Here is an 18,173-nt window from a genome sequence, read left to right as displayed (position 1 = left end):
TCCAAGGAACTCACAGTGCCTATACCAGCCTTTAACTAACGACAGTGATGCTCACAGGAGGACAGCAGGAGGTTTTGCTTGCTTTCAGGCAGGTGAAACCTTTGTTCGAAGTTACAGAGACAGCGTAAGGCAGGACTGGAGTTGGAGGCAGGAACCCTGTCTCCCCGTTTCTGGGCTTTCACTATGAAATCATGAGACTTCAGCACTTCCTGAAGTTTTTCTGAGCTGTGTCTGTAACACACAGTGCCTGTGTGAAGAGCTCAGTGTCGTCAAACCTGGGTGTAGCACTGACCCTGCAGCGCGTGCTGGTGGTTGGGTCTCACTGCAGGATCGTGCAGCTGAGCCAAACCCTGGCTATAGAGTTGCCTTTCTGGCAGCCTCCCGTGAAGTGCCTCTGTGCCTTGTCCCCCTTAGGAGTTGACCTCCAGAGAACTGAGGAGGTGAAGGCATCAGCCAAAATGCACCAGGTTGACAGCACTGACCAGGTCTTCATCCTGCGGCCATGACCTAGCTGCCATGCCTTAGTGTAAGGGATGGCAGAGGCTCCAAGCCGCACCGCGCTGGGAGGGACGAGCTTGCAGGTTTGGCTGCGTGGGGACTGCTGGGTAAGATGAACCCATCTTGGTGGCATCTGGGGACGCTGCAGAAGGCTGCTTGGCCACACGGCTTTCTCCTGGTGGACCGCTTTACCGCAGCTGCGGGGGGGACACGTGGGAAGGCAGCGCCTGCCATAAGCAGGGTCAGGTTTTTGGCGTTGTCGCGCAAGTGGGGGTGTGCCAGCACCGTGCACCAGTGGGTTAATCTCTCTGCCGGCCCATTGTGGGGGTGCATTTTAAAGGTAATGGAGCATTCATAAACACCTCTTACAGGGCCAGCTTGATGGTTGTCAGTCACCGGAGCCATATGGCAGGTGTGTACAGTAATTTGCCCTGTAAATTCCCTTATTGTGCTGTTTATCTCTCCAGATCGGCCACTGGCACGTTTCTGAAGGACTCAGCATGGACAACAGGATCTTCTCCTCCAACATATCAGACAGTCTGTTCAACACCACACTCATTGTCACCACCATCCTGGTAAGTGAGGGGGTCACCTGCAGTTCCCATTAGCTCTTTGCCAGCCCAATGCTTAGGGGTGTCAATCAGCTAGAATATTATTCCTTCTTCCTACCCCCCTCAGCCCCCAGCATGCAGCATTGCACACTGATTTCATAAAGAACAGACGATCAAATCTCTAATTACAGCACTGAGGACAATCCATGACAGTGTAATTAAACTCAAGTTGATGTTTCATATGGAAATTATATTTGATGAGTTCAGAAGCAGCTGGGGAGAGGGCTGGGATGGGGCTAAGTTGCCATTTTACATTTATCTCTGAATGATGTTCCTGTTTTGCATACAGCTGCTAAGTTGGAGGGGACAGTTGTCCCTTCTACCCATAAAATTACTGAAATTGGCCAAGATGGGTACAACTTTTATGAACCAAGACTTCACATCTACAGGCATCACTGTCCTTATTCAACAAATTCCCCTTCCATGTTCTGCCTGTCCTGTGATTTTTTCCAGTACCTCTGCTCATTCCTTAAAGACACTCAAAATTCTGAAGAACTCTGGGCACTATTTCTTCATGTCCCACAAAGTTTGTTGAAAAGGGGCACAAACTGAAGAAGTGGCTATATGCCAAGAGAGGCTGGGATCTGTATGTCCTGCCATAACTCGGAGCAGTCACTGGGATGCTCTGGCATATGCCAGTTGGAAACAGCCCCCAAAGCCTGATCCCTTAGATCTGCTTCATATCCTAAACTGGGATAACTCTGCTGCACCTCCAGCACATCCCTGACACAGCAGGGACCAATGAATACCAGCGTAGAAACAGCTCTGTTAGCTTTACACCACCTGGGTTCCCAAGTGATTAAACCAGCTTTTTGTATCTCTTACACCCTGGTCGAGGGGGATATATCGGGATGGGAAGTTGGCCTGGGTGCCCCTTACATGAGCCTCTGCCATCCCGGTGCTACCAGGGAGCCCACTGCCCTCTCTGCCCTGTGCTCAGCACCGTGCTGGTGGGACGCCTCGGCTAAGATGGGAATGACAGCTGCCCAGTTTCAATGCAGGAAAACCCTTACTTAATGCTGAAGTGGAACCATCAGGAGCTTGAAGGCAATGACCGCTACGAGGGCTTCTGCGTGGACATGCTGAAGGAGCTGGCAGAAATCCTGCGTTTCAACTATAAGATCCACCTCGTTGGCGATGGTGTGTATGGAGTCCCTGAGGCAAATGGCACGTGGACAGGGATGGTCGGGGAGCTGATTGCTCGGGTAAGTGAATTAGCTGCTCTTTTTAACTGTGCTCTAGTGGGACTTGGCAATGAAAAGCCCTGATGCTTTATTAAGTGCTCCAGGATGATAAGGATGGATGGGGGTTTTAGTCCATTTGTGAGACTTTGACCAGAGGATCTCTGTTTAACGTGTTCTTCAAATGGCAAATGTATTTGTTGTGTTGATGTGACGGCGTGTGAAGTAGTCAGAGCAGGAGCCAGGGCCCCAGGCGCTCTCAGGGGTGCTCACTTTGTTGGAAGGGAGGCCTGGACTCCGGGGTCCCTGCGTAAGAGCTCGAAACAGAATGGATTATTTTTTTTCACAGTGGAAAAATTAATGAAAACTTGAAACAGGAAAATATGCAGGCTCTGGCAGGGGTTGGTAGAAGCTGAAGAAAAATTACAAAACCACACTGTTTGGGAGGGAAACAAGTAAGAATTGCATTTCTACCCAGAAAAGTTTTGGCAGATTCATTTTAGCTCCTTAACTTTGAGTATTGTTTTTGGAGAACATTTCTTGTTTGCTTGAAGCGTGTGGACTGAGATCTTTTCACAGCTCTGCTTTGCAGTGTTGCGGCACAGCAGCTAGACTGAAAGCTGAATGCTTTTGCTGCGTTTGACAACAATTCTGTGTACGTGTGTGCTCAGTCAGCCTGTACCTCCCTCCCTGCTCTTTGTGTTCCTCCGCAGCTAAAGGTAGTCCTTCCCCAGGGATCCTGAAGCTTAAATACAGTTCACGAAATGCTCTGAGATCCTTAGTAAAATAGGCTTAGCCAAAGCTAACATTAAGATTGATGTTATTTAAACCAATACTTCTTCACTCACCGATTTTTACGCTGCCTTGTTATTACCGAAGTGCCTGTGAGAACCCAGCGACAGTTTCTCAGCTGGTGGCAAATCCACAGTGAGGTGTATTTATGATAATCCACACCACTGTGTGAGAGGAGCCCCTGAGCCACCCCATCATTATCTTCACAATAGTGGCACATCCTCTTGCAAAGCGGAGGAACGGAGGAACGAGGGCCTGAATTCCTCCCCTGCGGCTCCAGGCAGGAGTCTGGGGCTCCTGCTGCAGCTTTCCTCCCAGCTGCGGGATATGAGTGAGCATCTCTAGAAGATGCCCACCGGCGTCTGTCTGCTTCTTCCCCGGATGGCAAAGGGGACCTGGCTGACGCTCGTCCTACCTTAGGAGATTCAACTGAGTGTCTGAAGTCAGGTGGGACAACTCTAGGTCTAAAAGACTTGCTGAGGGTCAGGAACAGGGCACGGTACGGACTGGAGGTCCCTCCTGAACTAGCACCCTGTCTCCTGGGTCGCCCTTCCCCGGCAGAGTGATAGCTCTCGATGCCAGCTGAGATCCCACCTCCGTCTGCTTCTTCTAAAGAGCCTTCTGTACCGTTGTTTGCAAATGCTCTGGGCTATTGGCATGGTTTTTATACATATCTTTCTCTGTGTATATATATACACACACACACAATTACAGTTCTGCAACATTTCTTTTGGGAGGCAAGAAGGAAGGCGCAGAGTGTGATCTATGCAAACAAAGGAAGGGAACAGCCATCAAGTTTTTGGCCTACTAACCTTGGCAGTGCCTCTCCATTAAATGGGAGCTTCTAGAGGGTTGTTTTTCTTTAGTGGTAAGTGTTTTAACTTCATCTTCACATGGAAACCAATTGTTTCTTCTGCAGCTCGAGCCTTATTTGGGAGGATTTTTACTTCTGCTTCAGCAGGGCAGAGCTGGCAAAGCCTGTGTGAGGCTGAATCAAAAATTGGAGAAAAGAAAAAGCTTTCTCTGCTTTGTTCTTCCTAGGGCCTTTAGAGTCGTTATAATGGCTTCAGCGAGTTTTTGATCAGTCCCAGGGACTGGCACTTTGGATCAGGTCAGCTAGGGCAGAGCTGCCCGTGTGCATGCTGATGTGTTTATTCAGGGCTGCTTGGGACGTTGCTTTCTGAGATCATGTCACCGCCCAAGGGGGTTTGTCCTCGGTTCCAGCCCCTTGTTCATTCCCTATCCCACTTCAGGACCACTTGAAGCAGAAGAGCCAGCAGATCCTATGTTGGGTGCGCACATTCCTTTCTCTGGATTTATCCCTTGGGCACCTTTCTCCATACAGCCTTTAGCACAGAGAGGGCATCAGTTGGGACACAAACCTATCACAGGGGTCAAAACTTCCCAAATCCTACACAAAAGAAAAGCTCTGCACGTGTCTCTCTGTGCAGTGCTGTATTATTGCAGGAAAGTGATCCTTCCTTGACCCTGATCAGCTGTTAGAAAGTAAGGTTTGACTCACATGCACTTAGTGTGCAGGGCAAGAAGGTCAGAAAATTATCCAGCTCCATGCAATACCTTTCCTGTTTTTTTTTTTTTGTTTTTTTTTGTAATCCCCCTGTGGCCCTGAATATCCTCAGAGCAACTATAGGCTATATGGGAAAAGTGTTTCATTTTATTGCTTCTAAATTAACTAGCTATTGATTTATTCTTAAGTGTTGAAAATTCTATTACAGCTAATTGTGCACTATGATATGATTGAGAAGGATGCAATATAAACATAAATTTGTTGTTGACCCAAATTCACCAGTACATATCTTATCGACCTGCTCACAAAAATAATTAGGAGCTGAGGAAGAGGGGGACTGGGATGGCTTGGGGATTAGTGGAAGAGCTGTAGAGACTCCTGTGTCTAGGTCAGCAATCTGACTTGTCATCAGATCAGGAAACCTGTACACTTTGTGATCAGCCAGTGGAGATTTGGCTTGGGAGAAATCACTCGGAAGGACTCGAGCCCATTCTTCAGTGAAAGATGTCACAAACTCAGAAAACGCTGAGATAATTGGTCCCTCTGTGCATGCAGGGCAGGGAGGCTGAACACCCTGCTCATTCCTTGAGTGAGCAGGGGAGTAAAGCCGCTCTACGGCCGGGGCAGATTTCCCCCGTTAGCCTTGCTGGCTCTCACGCAGACGACTGCAGGCTCCAGCAGTTCGGCTGACACCGTACACGCGTGCTATCCATAACAAGCAAACAAGGGGGAACAGCAAATCTTCCCATCTCCTATTCTTTGGCATCAAAGCCTTAGGGGACAATAGGGCTGGAAGAATTACGTCTTGCTCCTTGCCGCTGCAGTACAGTCTCTGGCTCAGAGTCCCTGATGGTTGTCTGGTCTTCCCTTTCTCTCTCTCTCCAGCTCATCCTCAAGCTGAAATGAATTTGCTAGTCTGATACAAGCCAATGAATGTATTTTCATGGCAACGAGATAGCCTTCTCCTTGTTCCGCCACGCCTGCATTTGCTGTCTTGGTAGCGTGGTGCCCTGGTGGCTGTGCTCAGTGCCTGTACATTGGCTCACAGCAAGCCGTTGGCACTCGGCTCCCTTGCTCCTCCCTGAGGAGATGGGCTTGTGTCTGAGAGATCCCTCAGCAACAGTTTCTGATTTTACCCATCTCAGGAATGTCCCTGGAGAATATTGCTGAGCTAAGAGGAGATGGTGTGGTTTGGTTTTGCCAGGAAGCTTTGTTGGCAGGAATCTGATGCTGTAGTTTTGCTAAAAGACCTCCCAGAAACCTCCCTCTGATACACCCGGGATCAGGACCCTGTCTGATGCACTAGGTGACTGTCCCCTCTGCCGAGGACCTGTCCCACTCACCTGCGGCAGGGTGCAGGGGACGGGAAGGACAAAGCAGCCCCAGCAGGAGCACACTTTGTGCAGACTGGCTGTGTGTTTTGTGCAGCCTGAATCAGCTGCCCAGGCTTCCTTCAGCATTGTTTAAATAACATATCACGTTTGGTGATGGTAACACAGCAGATCCATGAGTGTTTTGAGAGCAAGCACATCTGGGCGAGGCTGGTGCTGCTGTAGAAGGCGCCTTAGGGTGCACAGAGTGAGGAGGGGGTGATTGGGGACAGCGAGCTCCTGCTCTCCCCTTCTGCACAGGATCATTTGGGGAGTGAGACGTTGTGGAATAATGCCAGACCTTTGGTATCTGCATCAGTGGTTTGAATCTGGCCGAGATCACTGGTGATCAAAGCTCTTTTTAAAGTGAGGGAAATGAAGCTGTCCATCTCGTGGAAGGGTCTGGCCTCAGGAGCAGCAACACCAAGAACTGAAAGGACCCTAAAGCTTTGGGGTGATGGTTTTTCCAGCTTCCTTGCTGGTGACCAGGTGGTGCTTTACAATCAGAGGCCCTCTCCCTTCAACTGCTCCAAAGATGGGGAATGGCAGGAAGGGGAAAGAAGGAAGAAGATATTTCAAAATTGGCAGAGTCCTGCTTTCCACTCGGCAGTGGGTGTTGGTGTTCAGTGAGAAAAGCTGTGCGTGGGTGAAAGGAGGGAGGGGGAGTCTGTTTGCACACTATCGCGCTGGCAAGTGTGACATGGGGGGGCTCGAAAGGGTGGGGAGCGAGGGGGAGTGTGGAAGTGAGGAGGTGTGGGTTGTTGAGCAAACACAGCGAGGGTATGGGCAGAGAGGTTTGCATTGCGCTGTTGATTTTGCCAAAATCACACACAAGATGGTGGGTGTGGTGTGAGGTGGTTAGGTCTTGCTGCTGTTCCCTGTGGGCTTAGGGTTCCCATTCCTGGTGCTTCACCTTAACTGGCTTTTGCCATGGGCATGGTGAACACCTGGCACAGACTTTTTCTTCCCACCCCTAGAGACAGTCCAGGTGAAGAAAGATGGGTGGAGGCAGACTTGAGGCTGACATCTGCACTGATTGCTGGTCATCCTATCCCTGACTGTGGCTTAAATGGAGGGCTGCAGCCTCCAGGGTTTTCAGGCTGTCACTTTTCATATTGCTGAATTCATGCATGTCCTTAAAAAAAACCCCAAACCTGCCAGTTTTGAGTGACCCTCATCTGGCCCTGCTTTTAAATGCAAGAATATGCATCCGAGCACACAACCTGGCTGCCGCTCGCTCCATCAGGAGGAGCTGCACAACCTGAAATAGCTCCTGTCAAATCAGATGGACAGCTGGAGCAGAAGCAATCAGTACATTGATCCGGCAGCCAAGCCGTACCTGTCGTGCCGTGGGACAGATCTGCAGATGCAGAGAGACTGCTCTGTCATTGCCACGGTGGTGCGGGAGCCACTGCCCAGGTGAGCAGGCTGCAGCCAAACTGCCATGCAGTGGCTGCTGCTTATTTCACAGAGTTGCACAGAATAGCAGAGATCTTCTGGAGATCATCCAGTCCAACCCCTGGCACAAAACAGGGTCACCTCCAGCCAGGCGCTCAGTACCGCATCTGGATGGGTTTCAGTGGGGCAAGCATCTGCAGCAGCAGTGCTGATGCTGACGGGTCTGCACTGGGGGTAATAGCTGGTGGTCAGGTGGGTCCTGGAGGTTGAACACTGATTTCAGCTTTCTAGAAGGCCCTCTAAGCATCGGCGCAGTGTAAGAAATAGCTTTCCCTGACCTTGGCCACGCTGTCAGGGCTCTGTGGGCAGTGCTGGTGAGAATGACGCTCTCATGTGCGCCCAGGGCATGTAGCATCCAAACTGCTGTTCAAGTCAGGGACTCCTGCTCCTGGAAGAAATTCCAGCCTTGTGTTCCCAGAGCTGTCCTTCAGGCTTGTTTTCCGTGTGTTTGACACAGAGACAGCCCAAAGATTTACGCCACTTGGACTTTCTCACTGTGTTTTGTTTCCGTAGCTTGACAGGAGGTTGTGAATTGCTGGGGGGCTGGAGCAGGGTCGGTCTCCCAGCTGGTACCCCATGCCATGGGAGACTTTGGCGGGATCCTCTCTGCCTGGGCTGAGGGCTGACGTGAGGCCCCATTCATCACCATTAGTGCCGAGATGAGCCTTGTCAGCATCTGCAGCGAGGAGGCGGCTGCCTCCTCCGGACTGGCAGTCCCTGCAATTTGCTTCCTAAGGCTGCTTAATTGTTGTTCCTCTTCAGGAGCCCGGCTCAGCCCCCGTGTTTAACATCCTTTCCAGTGGCAGCATAAGCCTGTCTGCTAATGCAGGCAGATCCCACGGTTAATGCCAGGTATGGTGGTGGCAGCTCATGCTTTCATCTCAGACACCAGCCCACCTGGGCTTCCTCTTGCCTAACGAGAGTTTGGCCTTGTTTAAGCAGTGCTTTGTTAAAGAAGTGTCTGTCTCTGCTCCCAAAATGCTCTGGGTCTTTTTCTAAGCCTATTTCATGCTGACATTTATAGCTGCAACTGTGCTGGAAGGATGAAAATCAAGCAGTGTTTGCCCCCTCTTCTCCCCATCCTTTGCCTCCCATTTTCCCTTTCCCCAGGGCCCAGTTGCGGACAGAGTGCAGAAGCACAAAGCAAAATCCATTTCTTCCCCAGTGCATTGTTTAGCCTATAAAATGCCAAATCCTATCCGTGCTCCAGTGGGGAGGGCTGGAGAGCGCTCAGGTTTGTGGATTTCCTCTGTAACTAAGATACGCTGATCTCAGTGAATCACAAGAAGTTTTGTGAACATCAGGAAACAAAATCAAAAGCATGAAATGGATGATATTCAGGCAGAGAATACATTGCATGCCATTCCCAGATCAAAGTTTATTGCTGTCAGAAATCAGCTCTTAACTTGCATGACTTCTGAGCCTGCAGAGAGAGAGAGAGAGTCTTTGACAGAGCACAGCCCCAGCTAAAGCCACGAGGTGCCAGGTCTCTGCTGCAGGGAGCTCCGGCACAGGAGAAAGCAGATGTGCATATGCACAGGTTAGGGCAGGCTGCAAGCTACTCTAGCTCTGATGCTGGCAAAAGTCCTGAAAGGGCAGAAGTTGACCAGGCAGGGAATGAGCAGAAGGAAGGAAATCAAATCTAATGGAATGGCAGGACCCTCTGAAGATGAGAGGAGGGACCTGGGCACAAAACCTGTGTGCCCAGGGAAGGCAGCTCTGCTGTGCTGAGTTTTTGCTCCATAGGCAAAGGGAGGGGGATGGATTTGCATTATATTTTGCATACGGAAGAGCAGCTTTCAAGATACTGCTGCCTACATGATCCGGAAGGGTCCCAAAGGACGATAACTGGGGGAATAACCAGACTGCATGGATTTCCCTGGTGGCATCCATGTCCCACCCCTGAGAAGGTGGGGGGGATGAGGCAAGGGATGGTGACTTAGCTGGGTAAACCTGGGGGCCACAGCGCTCCTTTATATTGGCCCCTGGATGGGAATGGAAATGTCCTGAGAGGTTTTGCCTGAAGCACCTTTGATGCAGCATATTTACCATCTATTTAGTCTACGACTTTGCTGGTAGAATTGTATTCAGTTTGGAGGACTGGGAGAAGAAATCCATTGTTAGAATAAGCTGTATCTTCACGAGGGGCTTTGCTGGAAGAGCTCTCCCCAGGACAATAGTACCTGCAAACCCTTTTAAGTATAGACAAGAGAGGTTTAGGAAGCTTTAGGCTTTTCTTGCAGATAAAATTCCTCACATGCCATGTTCCACAGATGAACTGATCCCATCTTAGTAATCTGCTGGTGTTTACATAGGGCTCAACTGCTCGTGCACCATGTTGTGATTATTGGTGCCTTCTAAAAACCCTGTGGGTAAATGTCTGGCTAGGCAGAAATTCTCCCCCACTCATAACTCGTTCCAGACTGAACCTCCTAGGAATCTGTAATAGCTGCTTGGAAACAATTGCAGAAATCTGGCACTGGGCCTGTTCAGTAAAGCAGTCCTGCATGGACTGTGAAATATCACCTTCTCCGTGACCCCCCCTTACTGGGCAGGCTTGCAGATCACCTTGTCTTTCTTTTCTCTTCCCTTTCCTTTGTCCTGCAGGCTCCAGCAGTGATGCTCTTCCCTCTTGTAACTCCAGCCTTTCACTGGCCCTTCCTCCCAGCCTGCCTTTAAGTGGGCAAGTCTGTTTGGGGAGGGGAGGGGGAAGACCCCTTGGCAAAGCTCTGCCAGGAGGTGATTAGTCCTCTTAAGGAAAATGATGCAAGAGCAGCAGGGTCAGAGAGCATGGCAAGAGTGATTCACCCACAAATTTGCCTTTGTGTGGCACATTTACAACTAGCGCATGGATCCAGGGCAATAAGCCACATATTTTATTGGGTCTTCGGGCCTGATGGTGCCTTGGCTTCTGCGCAGACCTTATGAAACTTAGGGACAACAAGTGCAAATAGCTTTTCTTTCCCCCCCTTCTCTTTTTCCACTTGCATAATCATCATCCTGCAAAGCAGGCAAACAAATGTGTAAGGGAATGGAGGAGGTTCATTTTTACAGAAAGCAATTACAGACATTAAAAGAGCTATAGTAATAAAAATAATATTTAAAATTCAAATCCCTTATCTATATTACAAGGGTATTAACATTGGAAGACATTCTTTTTTTTTTTTTTTCCCCCGATCTCATTTGCTTTGCAAGTCAATCTGGAAATTTTTATGCCAGTCCTCTGAATTTTGTGGAAACTGGGTTGGCAGGCTTGTAAACTTCATGACTCAGGGTACAGGGGTAATGATGCTGCTTTGTTACCCTTTCCTACTTATGGTGCTTGCAAGTAACAGTCTTGTCTGGAAGGGGACAGCTCTGTTCAACAGGGGCTTTGGAAAGGGGAGGTTGTATCTTCTTTAGATTAGTACAATATTTATTATCTCAGTGGCTCTTGTTTCGCCAGGTCTTAAAGCATTCAATGAATAGAAATGGCAATCAGGCTGTGAGCGCTTGGGGGCAGGGGCTGCCATTTTGTTCGCTGTTAGTACAGCTCCTAGCACAGTGGGCTCCCCACTGGGAACTTTGTGCTTTTCCAACCTGTAAGTATAGAAGTAAAAAGGCCCAGGTGAGGAAAGGAAAAATGGGGAAAACAGTCTGGAGCACAAGGTGGGTTAAACTTTGGAGTGTGTTTGAGCAGGGCTTACGCAAAACCCACACGGGGAGAGGGATGCAGGAACAGAGTCCAAACCAGTGGACATCACCAGCAAAACTCTCACGGTTTCCACAGAGCCTGGGTTTTGCCCCACAGCAAATGCACCCCATCCCAGAAAGATGGGACATCCATCCTCCAGGAGCGGGTGGCCCCGGGCATGGCTCTGCTGCTCTCCCTGCCCCACGGCTTTCCCGGGCTCAGGGTCCTGATCTTCTCTGCTATCCTTTCTCTCCAGAAAGCCGATTTGGCCGTGGCAGGGCTGACGATTACTGCGGAGCGGGAGAAGGTGATTGATTTCTCTAAGCCGTTCATGACTTTGGGAATTAGCATTCTCTACCGAGTTCATATGGTAAGAGACTTATTTTATAACCGTTTATGTCCCTCCATTATTTGCATGCAAACGTGCCTAGTTATAGAAGAAAAATGAACAACTCATAAAAATATTTTGATTTCTTATTTAAACGCAAATGTGCTCGACCTTTATTGCCTTCTTTTCTCTGTCTTTCTGCCTTGTGTCAGCTTGGTGGATTCGATTGCCATTGTTCAAACCCCCAGCTCTGTTGGCTCCCCTTCCCCATCCTCCCCGGGCACAGGGCACTTGCTGGCATGGTGAGGGGCCATGAGCAGAGCCCTGCCAGATGGGTGCTACCAGGGGAAGTGTGGGTAGATGTCAGCTTGTCTGGGTCTGCTTCAGGCACAGCGAAAGCCATAGGATGGCTTTAGCATGGCTTTGAGCCCGCTGTGGCGAGGTGTGCTAAGGGCAGGCTAGGCTGGATGGGTGCAGCAGCCCAGCAGTGCAGCTGGGTGGGTCCACAACTGCAGCAAACATGGCTTGGAGTCTCCATTCACTTGCACTTAGTGGGGAGACTGCCTGGGAGGCTGAGCTAGGACATCTACGTGTGCACCTAGTTGGTGTCGGGGCCCAAATGCCCTAATCTCAGCTGTGTTCCCAGCCTCTGTGGTGTGCAGCCTTGCTGCCCTCTCACATCGGAGAATAAGATCAGGCCAGGAAGATATCTGGGATCGCTTTCTTTGCTGTGACCTCCTGTAAATGCTCTACATGGAGCTCAGCCCTCTGCTTTCTTAATCACAGGCAGGTAAAGGGAAAAATGGCACTGCTCGAGTGGCCCAGGGCACTGCCCTGGGGCAGGCACGGTGGCAGGCTGAATTATTTCCTTGCCCTGTGTGGGCTCTGTTTCTCTGCTCTCAGCCCTTCTCATTTGCCTCCTCTCAGTTGTTCACCGTAAAGATCGGAAGGCCCTGCAGCCCAAGGAAGGCTCCTTACTCTTAGGGTGCTCCCCGCCTTGCACGGGTGCTCTCAGCCCCCCTTGCTTCTGCATTGGCCAGGTGGGAGCGAGAAGGGAGGCACGCTGTTGTTCAGCAACTAGCTCTGGTTCTCACTCCACTGCATTCAATAATCTTTTGCAACTCCAGTGGCGGCAGTAGCATGGTTAGCCGCTGCCACCCGAAAGGCAGGTCAGGCATTACGTGGTGGCTGTTCAGCAACATGCGGGCCTGTGGCTTGGAGCACAGCAGCCGTGGATCTGCCCAGGGGATTCACGTGTGCAAGCATGTTCGTGGCGTTGTGTTGTGTCTTTGCTTAGACAGCACTTGTTGTCTTAAATTCTTGTAGATTCTCTTGTATTCCCATTTTCCATTGTTCTAGCTTCTTCCTGAAGCTCAGGAGAGGACAGATTTTCCCCAGCTACGCCCACACGGGCCAGGCAAAGCCTCCAGTTCCCCGGTGTCACAGGAGGCGAGCTCTGGCAGCCAGGTCCTTTGCAACAGGATGTCATATTATTCCCAGTCTGCATTTTGGAAGTGTGCTCTGTACAGTGCCGAGTGTGATGCGAATTACAGTCTTGGTTTCCCGTCAGCTCAACAATAGCAGCCAAAAGGATAAAACAATTAAAGCTGCCTCTCCCAGCCCGCTCCTCCCCCCCCGCCCCCATTCAGGAGGCTGTTAAAGATGCAGCGTTTGGTATGAACATAAACAAACTTGCGCATACATCTCTCTGTGCTGACTGGCTCCTGCCAAGAACAAACAAGTAATTAAAATCTAGTTAAAATTGTTTCCTCTGGTACATGCAGAATTTAGGATCAATGACTTAATGGATCAAGAAGGGTCAGACTCTTCAAGATCCTGGAAATCAGATGTAACTGTCCCTTCCCCGCTACACTTGCTTTTTCACACCACCAGCTGCCCCATGGATCCGGGAGGTGTTTCTGCCAGCGTCTCTTGGCTCAGATTATAATTGAGTTTCTTGCTTTCTTGGATGCATTTTTAAAGTTTGGAGATTGAGTACCATGCGTGCTCTGCCTCCAATTTACACCATAACCTTCAGCAAGTCCTTTAACGAGGCATCATTCCCTGAACAGTGTGAGGCTGATGTCGCTCCCTCCAGAGGAAACACAGGAATATTGGTGCAGGGTTTGCATGTGATCTGCTCTATAAGTACAAGGCATTTGCTGCTGCCTCTGTGTGAGCTCAATATGAATGTGTCTGACACGTCTACTTAGAGTGTAAGTTCTTCAGGGCAGGGACCATCTGCTGCTTGCGCCCGTACCGGAGTAACGCAACACAGCCATGTTCCAGCCTGCCCTTCAGGCATTTACCGAACTGAACAGGGTTAATAATTACATTCTTAAAAAGTGTTTGGCAAATAGCGCCCTGCCATCAGTCAGGACTTTGTCTTCAGCTGCCCGATGAAGGACCCAGTTAGGACTTTGAGTAGCGGAGCTGAGCAGTGACCCAGGCAGGCTTGCAAGGGAGACGCAGGGCATGTTCCAGGTCAGGTCACCCTGCAGCGTGCCCTGCTTTACTGCATCGAAGCCATGAGGGGCGATGGCAGGGGCAGCCTAGGCTCGCCCCCTCCCCAGGAGCAGGGAGGTCTCCCCAGCAGGGAAGCTTGGAGCCCCCTCTTGCTTCTCCAGCACTTGGCCCTTCTTTGTCCAGACCTTTCCTGCTTAGCTTGAGGAGAGCATCTGAGAGTGGTGTGGCAATTAACTTATTAAACTGGTAAATATTTATTTAACAAGGAAACGCAAGATAGCTAATTGCTCTGTTTTCCTTTAAGGATGTTGTTTGCAGAGCAGCAGAAAGCAGCCCCACAGGCCCATCTGCTCCTATCCCCTCCCCTACCTTCCCTTCCCCGCCCCAACAAACATCTCTGCGATGTCAAAAATTGCAGCCGACATATGTTAATCACAGCACAGATCAGACGTAGCCTAATAAATAACCACAAATAAATCTCTTGCTGAGGAGTTGCCTCCACGCCCTGGTCTCCTCCCAATATGATGACATTTTATTTTAATTTCCATGTAACTCCAGTGACAACTGATTTCTCCTCCCTTTCTCCTCCCCACCCTGCCAACCCAGCCACCACAGTGTGTGTGTCTCTTATCACACATAACCAAATATGGCAGCTTTAAATGGGCCTGTCATTTTTCTCAATTTCACTTGTTGTGATATAATCAAGTATGGATTTCTGACACGGGGACTCTAATAGGCTTTCTGACTTGCAGGCTGCTAAGAGAAAAGGCTTGCTTTGTTTTATTATGTTCCCATTCTGACCAGCTGGTGGGACCTGTGGAAGGCAGGAGATGGATGACGAGTCCTGAGCAGTCACTCTGCTCGGCAGAGGGCTGAAATCAAGGGCCCAGTGCCATTTCTGCACAGAGGGATGTTGAAAGTCAGGTTTATTTGTAGCATACACATGCTTTTGCTCATATACCTGCCTCTATGGGAGGGAACGAGGGACTAGTTAGCACGTGATTCTGGCTCATCAGCCCTGAAAGTCCTTGCTGTGCTCTACCTTAAGATGAGAAAATGTAGATTTGGTGAGTACACTGGAATAGCTGAGTTGAGGCCAAGTGAACTGAGGCTTAAAGTGTTTCTACTTGATTGCTGCAGAAGACATGAAATGGGAAGGACCGAATGAATAGCTCCTTCATTCCAGCCAGAGGAGGCTTGACAGCTGAGGCAGAGGAGCCGAGAGGAGCTGGGCACCCCTCCTGACAACCCGTGCGGCTCTGCCAGCAAGCTTCCTGCTTCACTGAAGCAGGGATGGGAGCAACCGCTGGCCCCAGGCGTGCCCGGGACCATGGTACGCATTGGACTGTCGGTTGTGGACCATCTGGTGACCCCAAATTAGGCTCAGGATTCACAGCAGCCTATACTTGGGTTTTGCTTATCAACTCCAGAGAAAGGACTCTGGAGAGGGAGGGATCTGGATCTGCACCTGGGTCAGACATGGTCATCCTAGAACATACACGCTTTGTTTTGGTGAGACCAAATGCACTACAGTTATACCTAGCACGCATCAACATTTCTGCCTTTCCAGGCTGAGTTTTCTTGCTTTCCCTCTGACTTACAGAGGCAGAAGAGAGTTCTCTTGCCTGCCTTTTTTAGGGACAAATGTCGATGAGAAATGACAGAGGTAGGGCTGACTGTTTCTGTGAGAGGGAACAGGCGAGCACAGGGGACCATTCAGACTGTGTGTGTGTGCAGGGCAGGCAGGGAGTCTTCAGGTCTCTTAAGAACCTGAACACAGACAAATCCAGGACCATGCCACATAGCTTTGCTCCTCTTCCCAGATGTCCTGCACGTTCAGGCTCTTGGATCACCAGTATCTGCCCAGAAAACTGGTTCTCTCTGGCTGAAAATGAAGACTTCCAAGAACAACTGAGGAGCGTAAATGAATCCTGCTTCCATCTGAGGATTTGCAGGAGGCCTTCATCAATTATTGGACATTTTGAACATTTCTATTCCAGGAAAAATAGCTCTTCCAATTAACAAAGCTGTATTGGGACTGGCTAAAAATATCTGACAGACTCCAGATATTGTCATTCCCATCTTCAAAACAGACAGATAAGAAAGAGTTTGTGCCCTCCATGGGAACAGAATATCTTTATTCTTACCCACAACTGTGAATGAAAAGAATATGTAGCAGCAGCCTGAAAATGACTGTAGCTGAAAAGAACCAGAACTACTACTACTGTAAAGTCACAGGAGAGAGTCATTACCAAGCCTGAGACTTAAAGCTTCCAACGCAATTTCCTTAATGAGCGTAATTTATTGACAAACTGCCCCAGAAACATAGAGAAGACATCAAGGCCTTAATTACAGAAAGGAACTTTGTTACAGGAGCATCTCACAAGGGAGCCTCAGCTGAGGCAGCGCCAGTGCCTCGGAGTTTTCTGCCAGCTCTGGGATGCTGGGGAGGGATAAGCTTCCTGGAATGATCTTCTGCTCAAGAAGCTCCAGTTTTCTTAGCTGAGGGCAGATGGTGCCCTTCGCACCTTGCTGGTTCCCATTGCCTCATCTCATTCTTGAGAGTGCAAAACACCTGTGAAAGAAGAGAAGCAGCTGAGCTAGTTTAGCTCTAGATGAAAAAGGGAACCGGGGCCTGTGGAGCACCCAGGAAAGCTGTGCAGTCGCTAAAGAGAAGAGCTTTGATATCGCCTACCTTTGGCTTCCTGTTGGCATCAAGAATTCCATGACTGTCTGGATGGGATCAGCAAGAAGTGCAGAGGGAGTGCACCTTGGAGCCTGCAGACTTGTGAGATGGTCTCGTCTCTGTGAACTAGTGAGAGGAGCTCCAGCAAGGTGAGCAAAGGATGTTACTGGAAATGCGAGTCCCTCTGGGATGCCGGGGGTATAGTTTCCAGCAGTGTCTCTGGCTCTGAAAGCCTTTGGTTTGGGCCCAGATGCTGGCTGTAGCAGTCATTTGTCTCTCTCTGGGTTTTGGGGAAGAATATAAGGAACAGCAGAACACAGCAGCAATTGACCCAAAAAAGGGAAAGGAAAAAAGAAGAACATAGTATCTTTCACTGTTTGTACCTCAACTGCTTATACCAAGCACAGTAAGATAACCTGGTATGGAAGAGAGACCTTGTCTTAAAGAGACACTCTGGAATTATACCCAGGAGAACCTGAACCTTTGCTTGGGAAGCGACTTCAAATTAATCTGAAAATGGGCGCAGGATGGTCTGAACCACTGATTCTTAACTCATCCATTTGTTAAAAGGCTTAATAAGCCAGATTCTCTAAAAATGCTACTATATATCCCAAGCTCAAACTCATCTTGTCCTTAAGGATACAGGGATAGGATGTTATGGTGCGGTGGTTCTTTACTTCATGCAGGGCAGAGTTTGCTGTAGAAGGTTTCTGAGATGTTACGGTCCCAGCTGGTGACTGAAGCCAAGAATATCACAGTATCCTAGATATTTTTAGTACAGGAAGTTTTTTGTGCAATAACTATTGCCTTTTCTAGCAACAACTTAGTCGTCAGAAGAACTACCAAGACCTTGTGAAATTCAGGTTTTGCATAAGATTAGGAATACTTCAGTAGTAAAACAGTGGTTTTTAATGGAAATGGAATTTAAAGTGCTGGTCTGAGTCTGGGGAAGGAAAAAAAAAAAGCAGCTGTGCTTCCTGGGGACTTTTGTGAAAACAGAAAATTATTCACCACCTTTGGATTAAGCACAGCTTTAAAATATCAGGACTCTGGTCTTTGATGGCTCTGGGTTTGCCATGGCAATTGAGGTTAGGTGTTATTTATTACCAGCTATTATTAGTTTATGTGGTGTCACAGACGGGCAGGGTAAGGCAGCGGACTAGGGAAAAATGAGGCCTCTGTGTGTCAAAGATGATCCCCAGCAGCAGCTTTTGTGTAAAGCGAGCAACCTACAGAGGAGCAGCTGCCGTGCTGCAACTGCTGGGAAACGGCTGCTGGAGTGAGCTGCATGGAGCAAACAGTGATAGATGTTTTCAGCACACAACAGAGCAAGGTGCCAGCAAGAAATACGTTGACAGCCTGGCCAAGATGTGATAAAAGGCTGTTTCCATTCTGACTTTACAGTAAAAGCCTTCATAGGACCTCTGACTCGTGGGCAGCTTCCCGGTTGCAGGTGCTTGGGGAAACTGTAGAGCTTGAGGTTTTGTGATGCCAGGAGTGGCTTTGTGGTTTGGGGCAGAAGATACAGGCTCCTGTGAGCCAAGGGCTTATATTCCCACAGGGTTAATGTAAGCCTTTAGCC

At 49.3% G+C, this 18,173-nt stretch overlaps 1 protein-coding gene across 3 annotated transcripts in view; it reads left to right on the top strand.

Moving 5' to 3' along the window:
- Positions 1 to 18,173, top strand: part of GRIK4 (glutamate ionotropic receptor kainate type subunit 4) — a 223,750-nt gene that overhangs the window by 192,204 nt on the left and 13,373 nt on the right. For 2 of the 3 annotated variants that reach the window (XM_052786484.1, XM_052786485.1), the window contains exons 11-13: positions 966 to 1,073; positions 2,111 to 2,314; positions 11,368 to 11,481. In XM_052786484.1, the coding sequence (XP_052642444.1) occupies positions 966 to 1,073; positions 2,111 to 2,314; positions 11,368 to 11,481 (426 nt within the window). The remainder of the gene's footprint in view (positions 1 to 965; positions 1,074 to 2,110; positions 2,315 to 11,367; positions 11,482 to 18,173) is intronic. The other variant, XM_052786486.1, reaches the window with a different exon arrangement.

Source organism: Harpia harpyja, chromosome 4 (genome assembly GCF_026419915.1).
Source record: "Harpia harpyja isolate bHarHar1 chromosome 4, bHarHar1 primary haplotype, whole genome shotgun sequence".
NCBI lineage: Eukaryota > Metazoa > Chordata > Aves > Accipitriformes > Accipitridae > Harpia > Harpia harpyja.
Note: the sequence above shows the minus strand (reverse complement) of the source record. Positions and strands in the feature narration are given on the sequence as shown.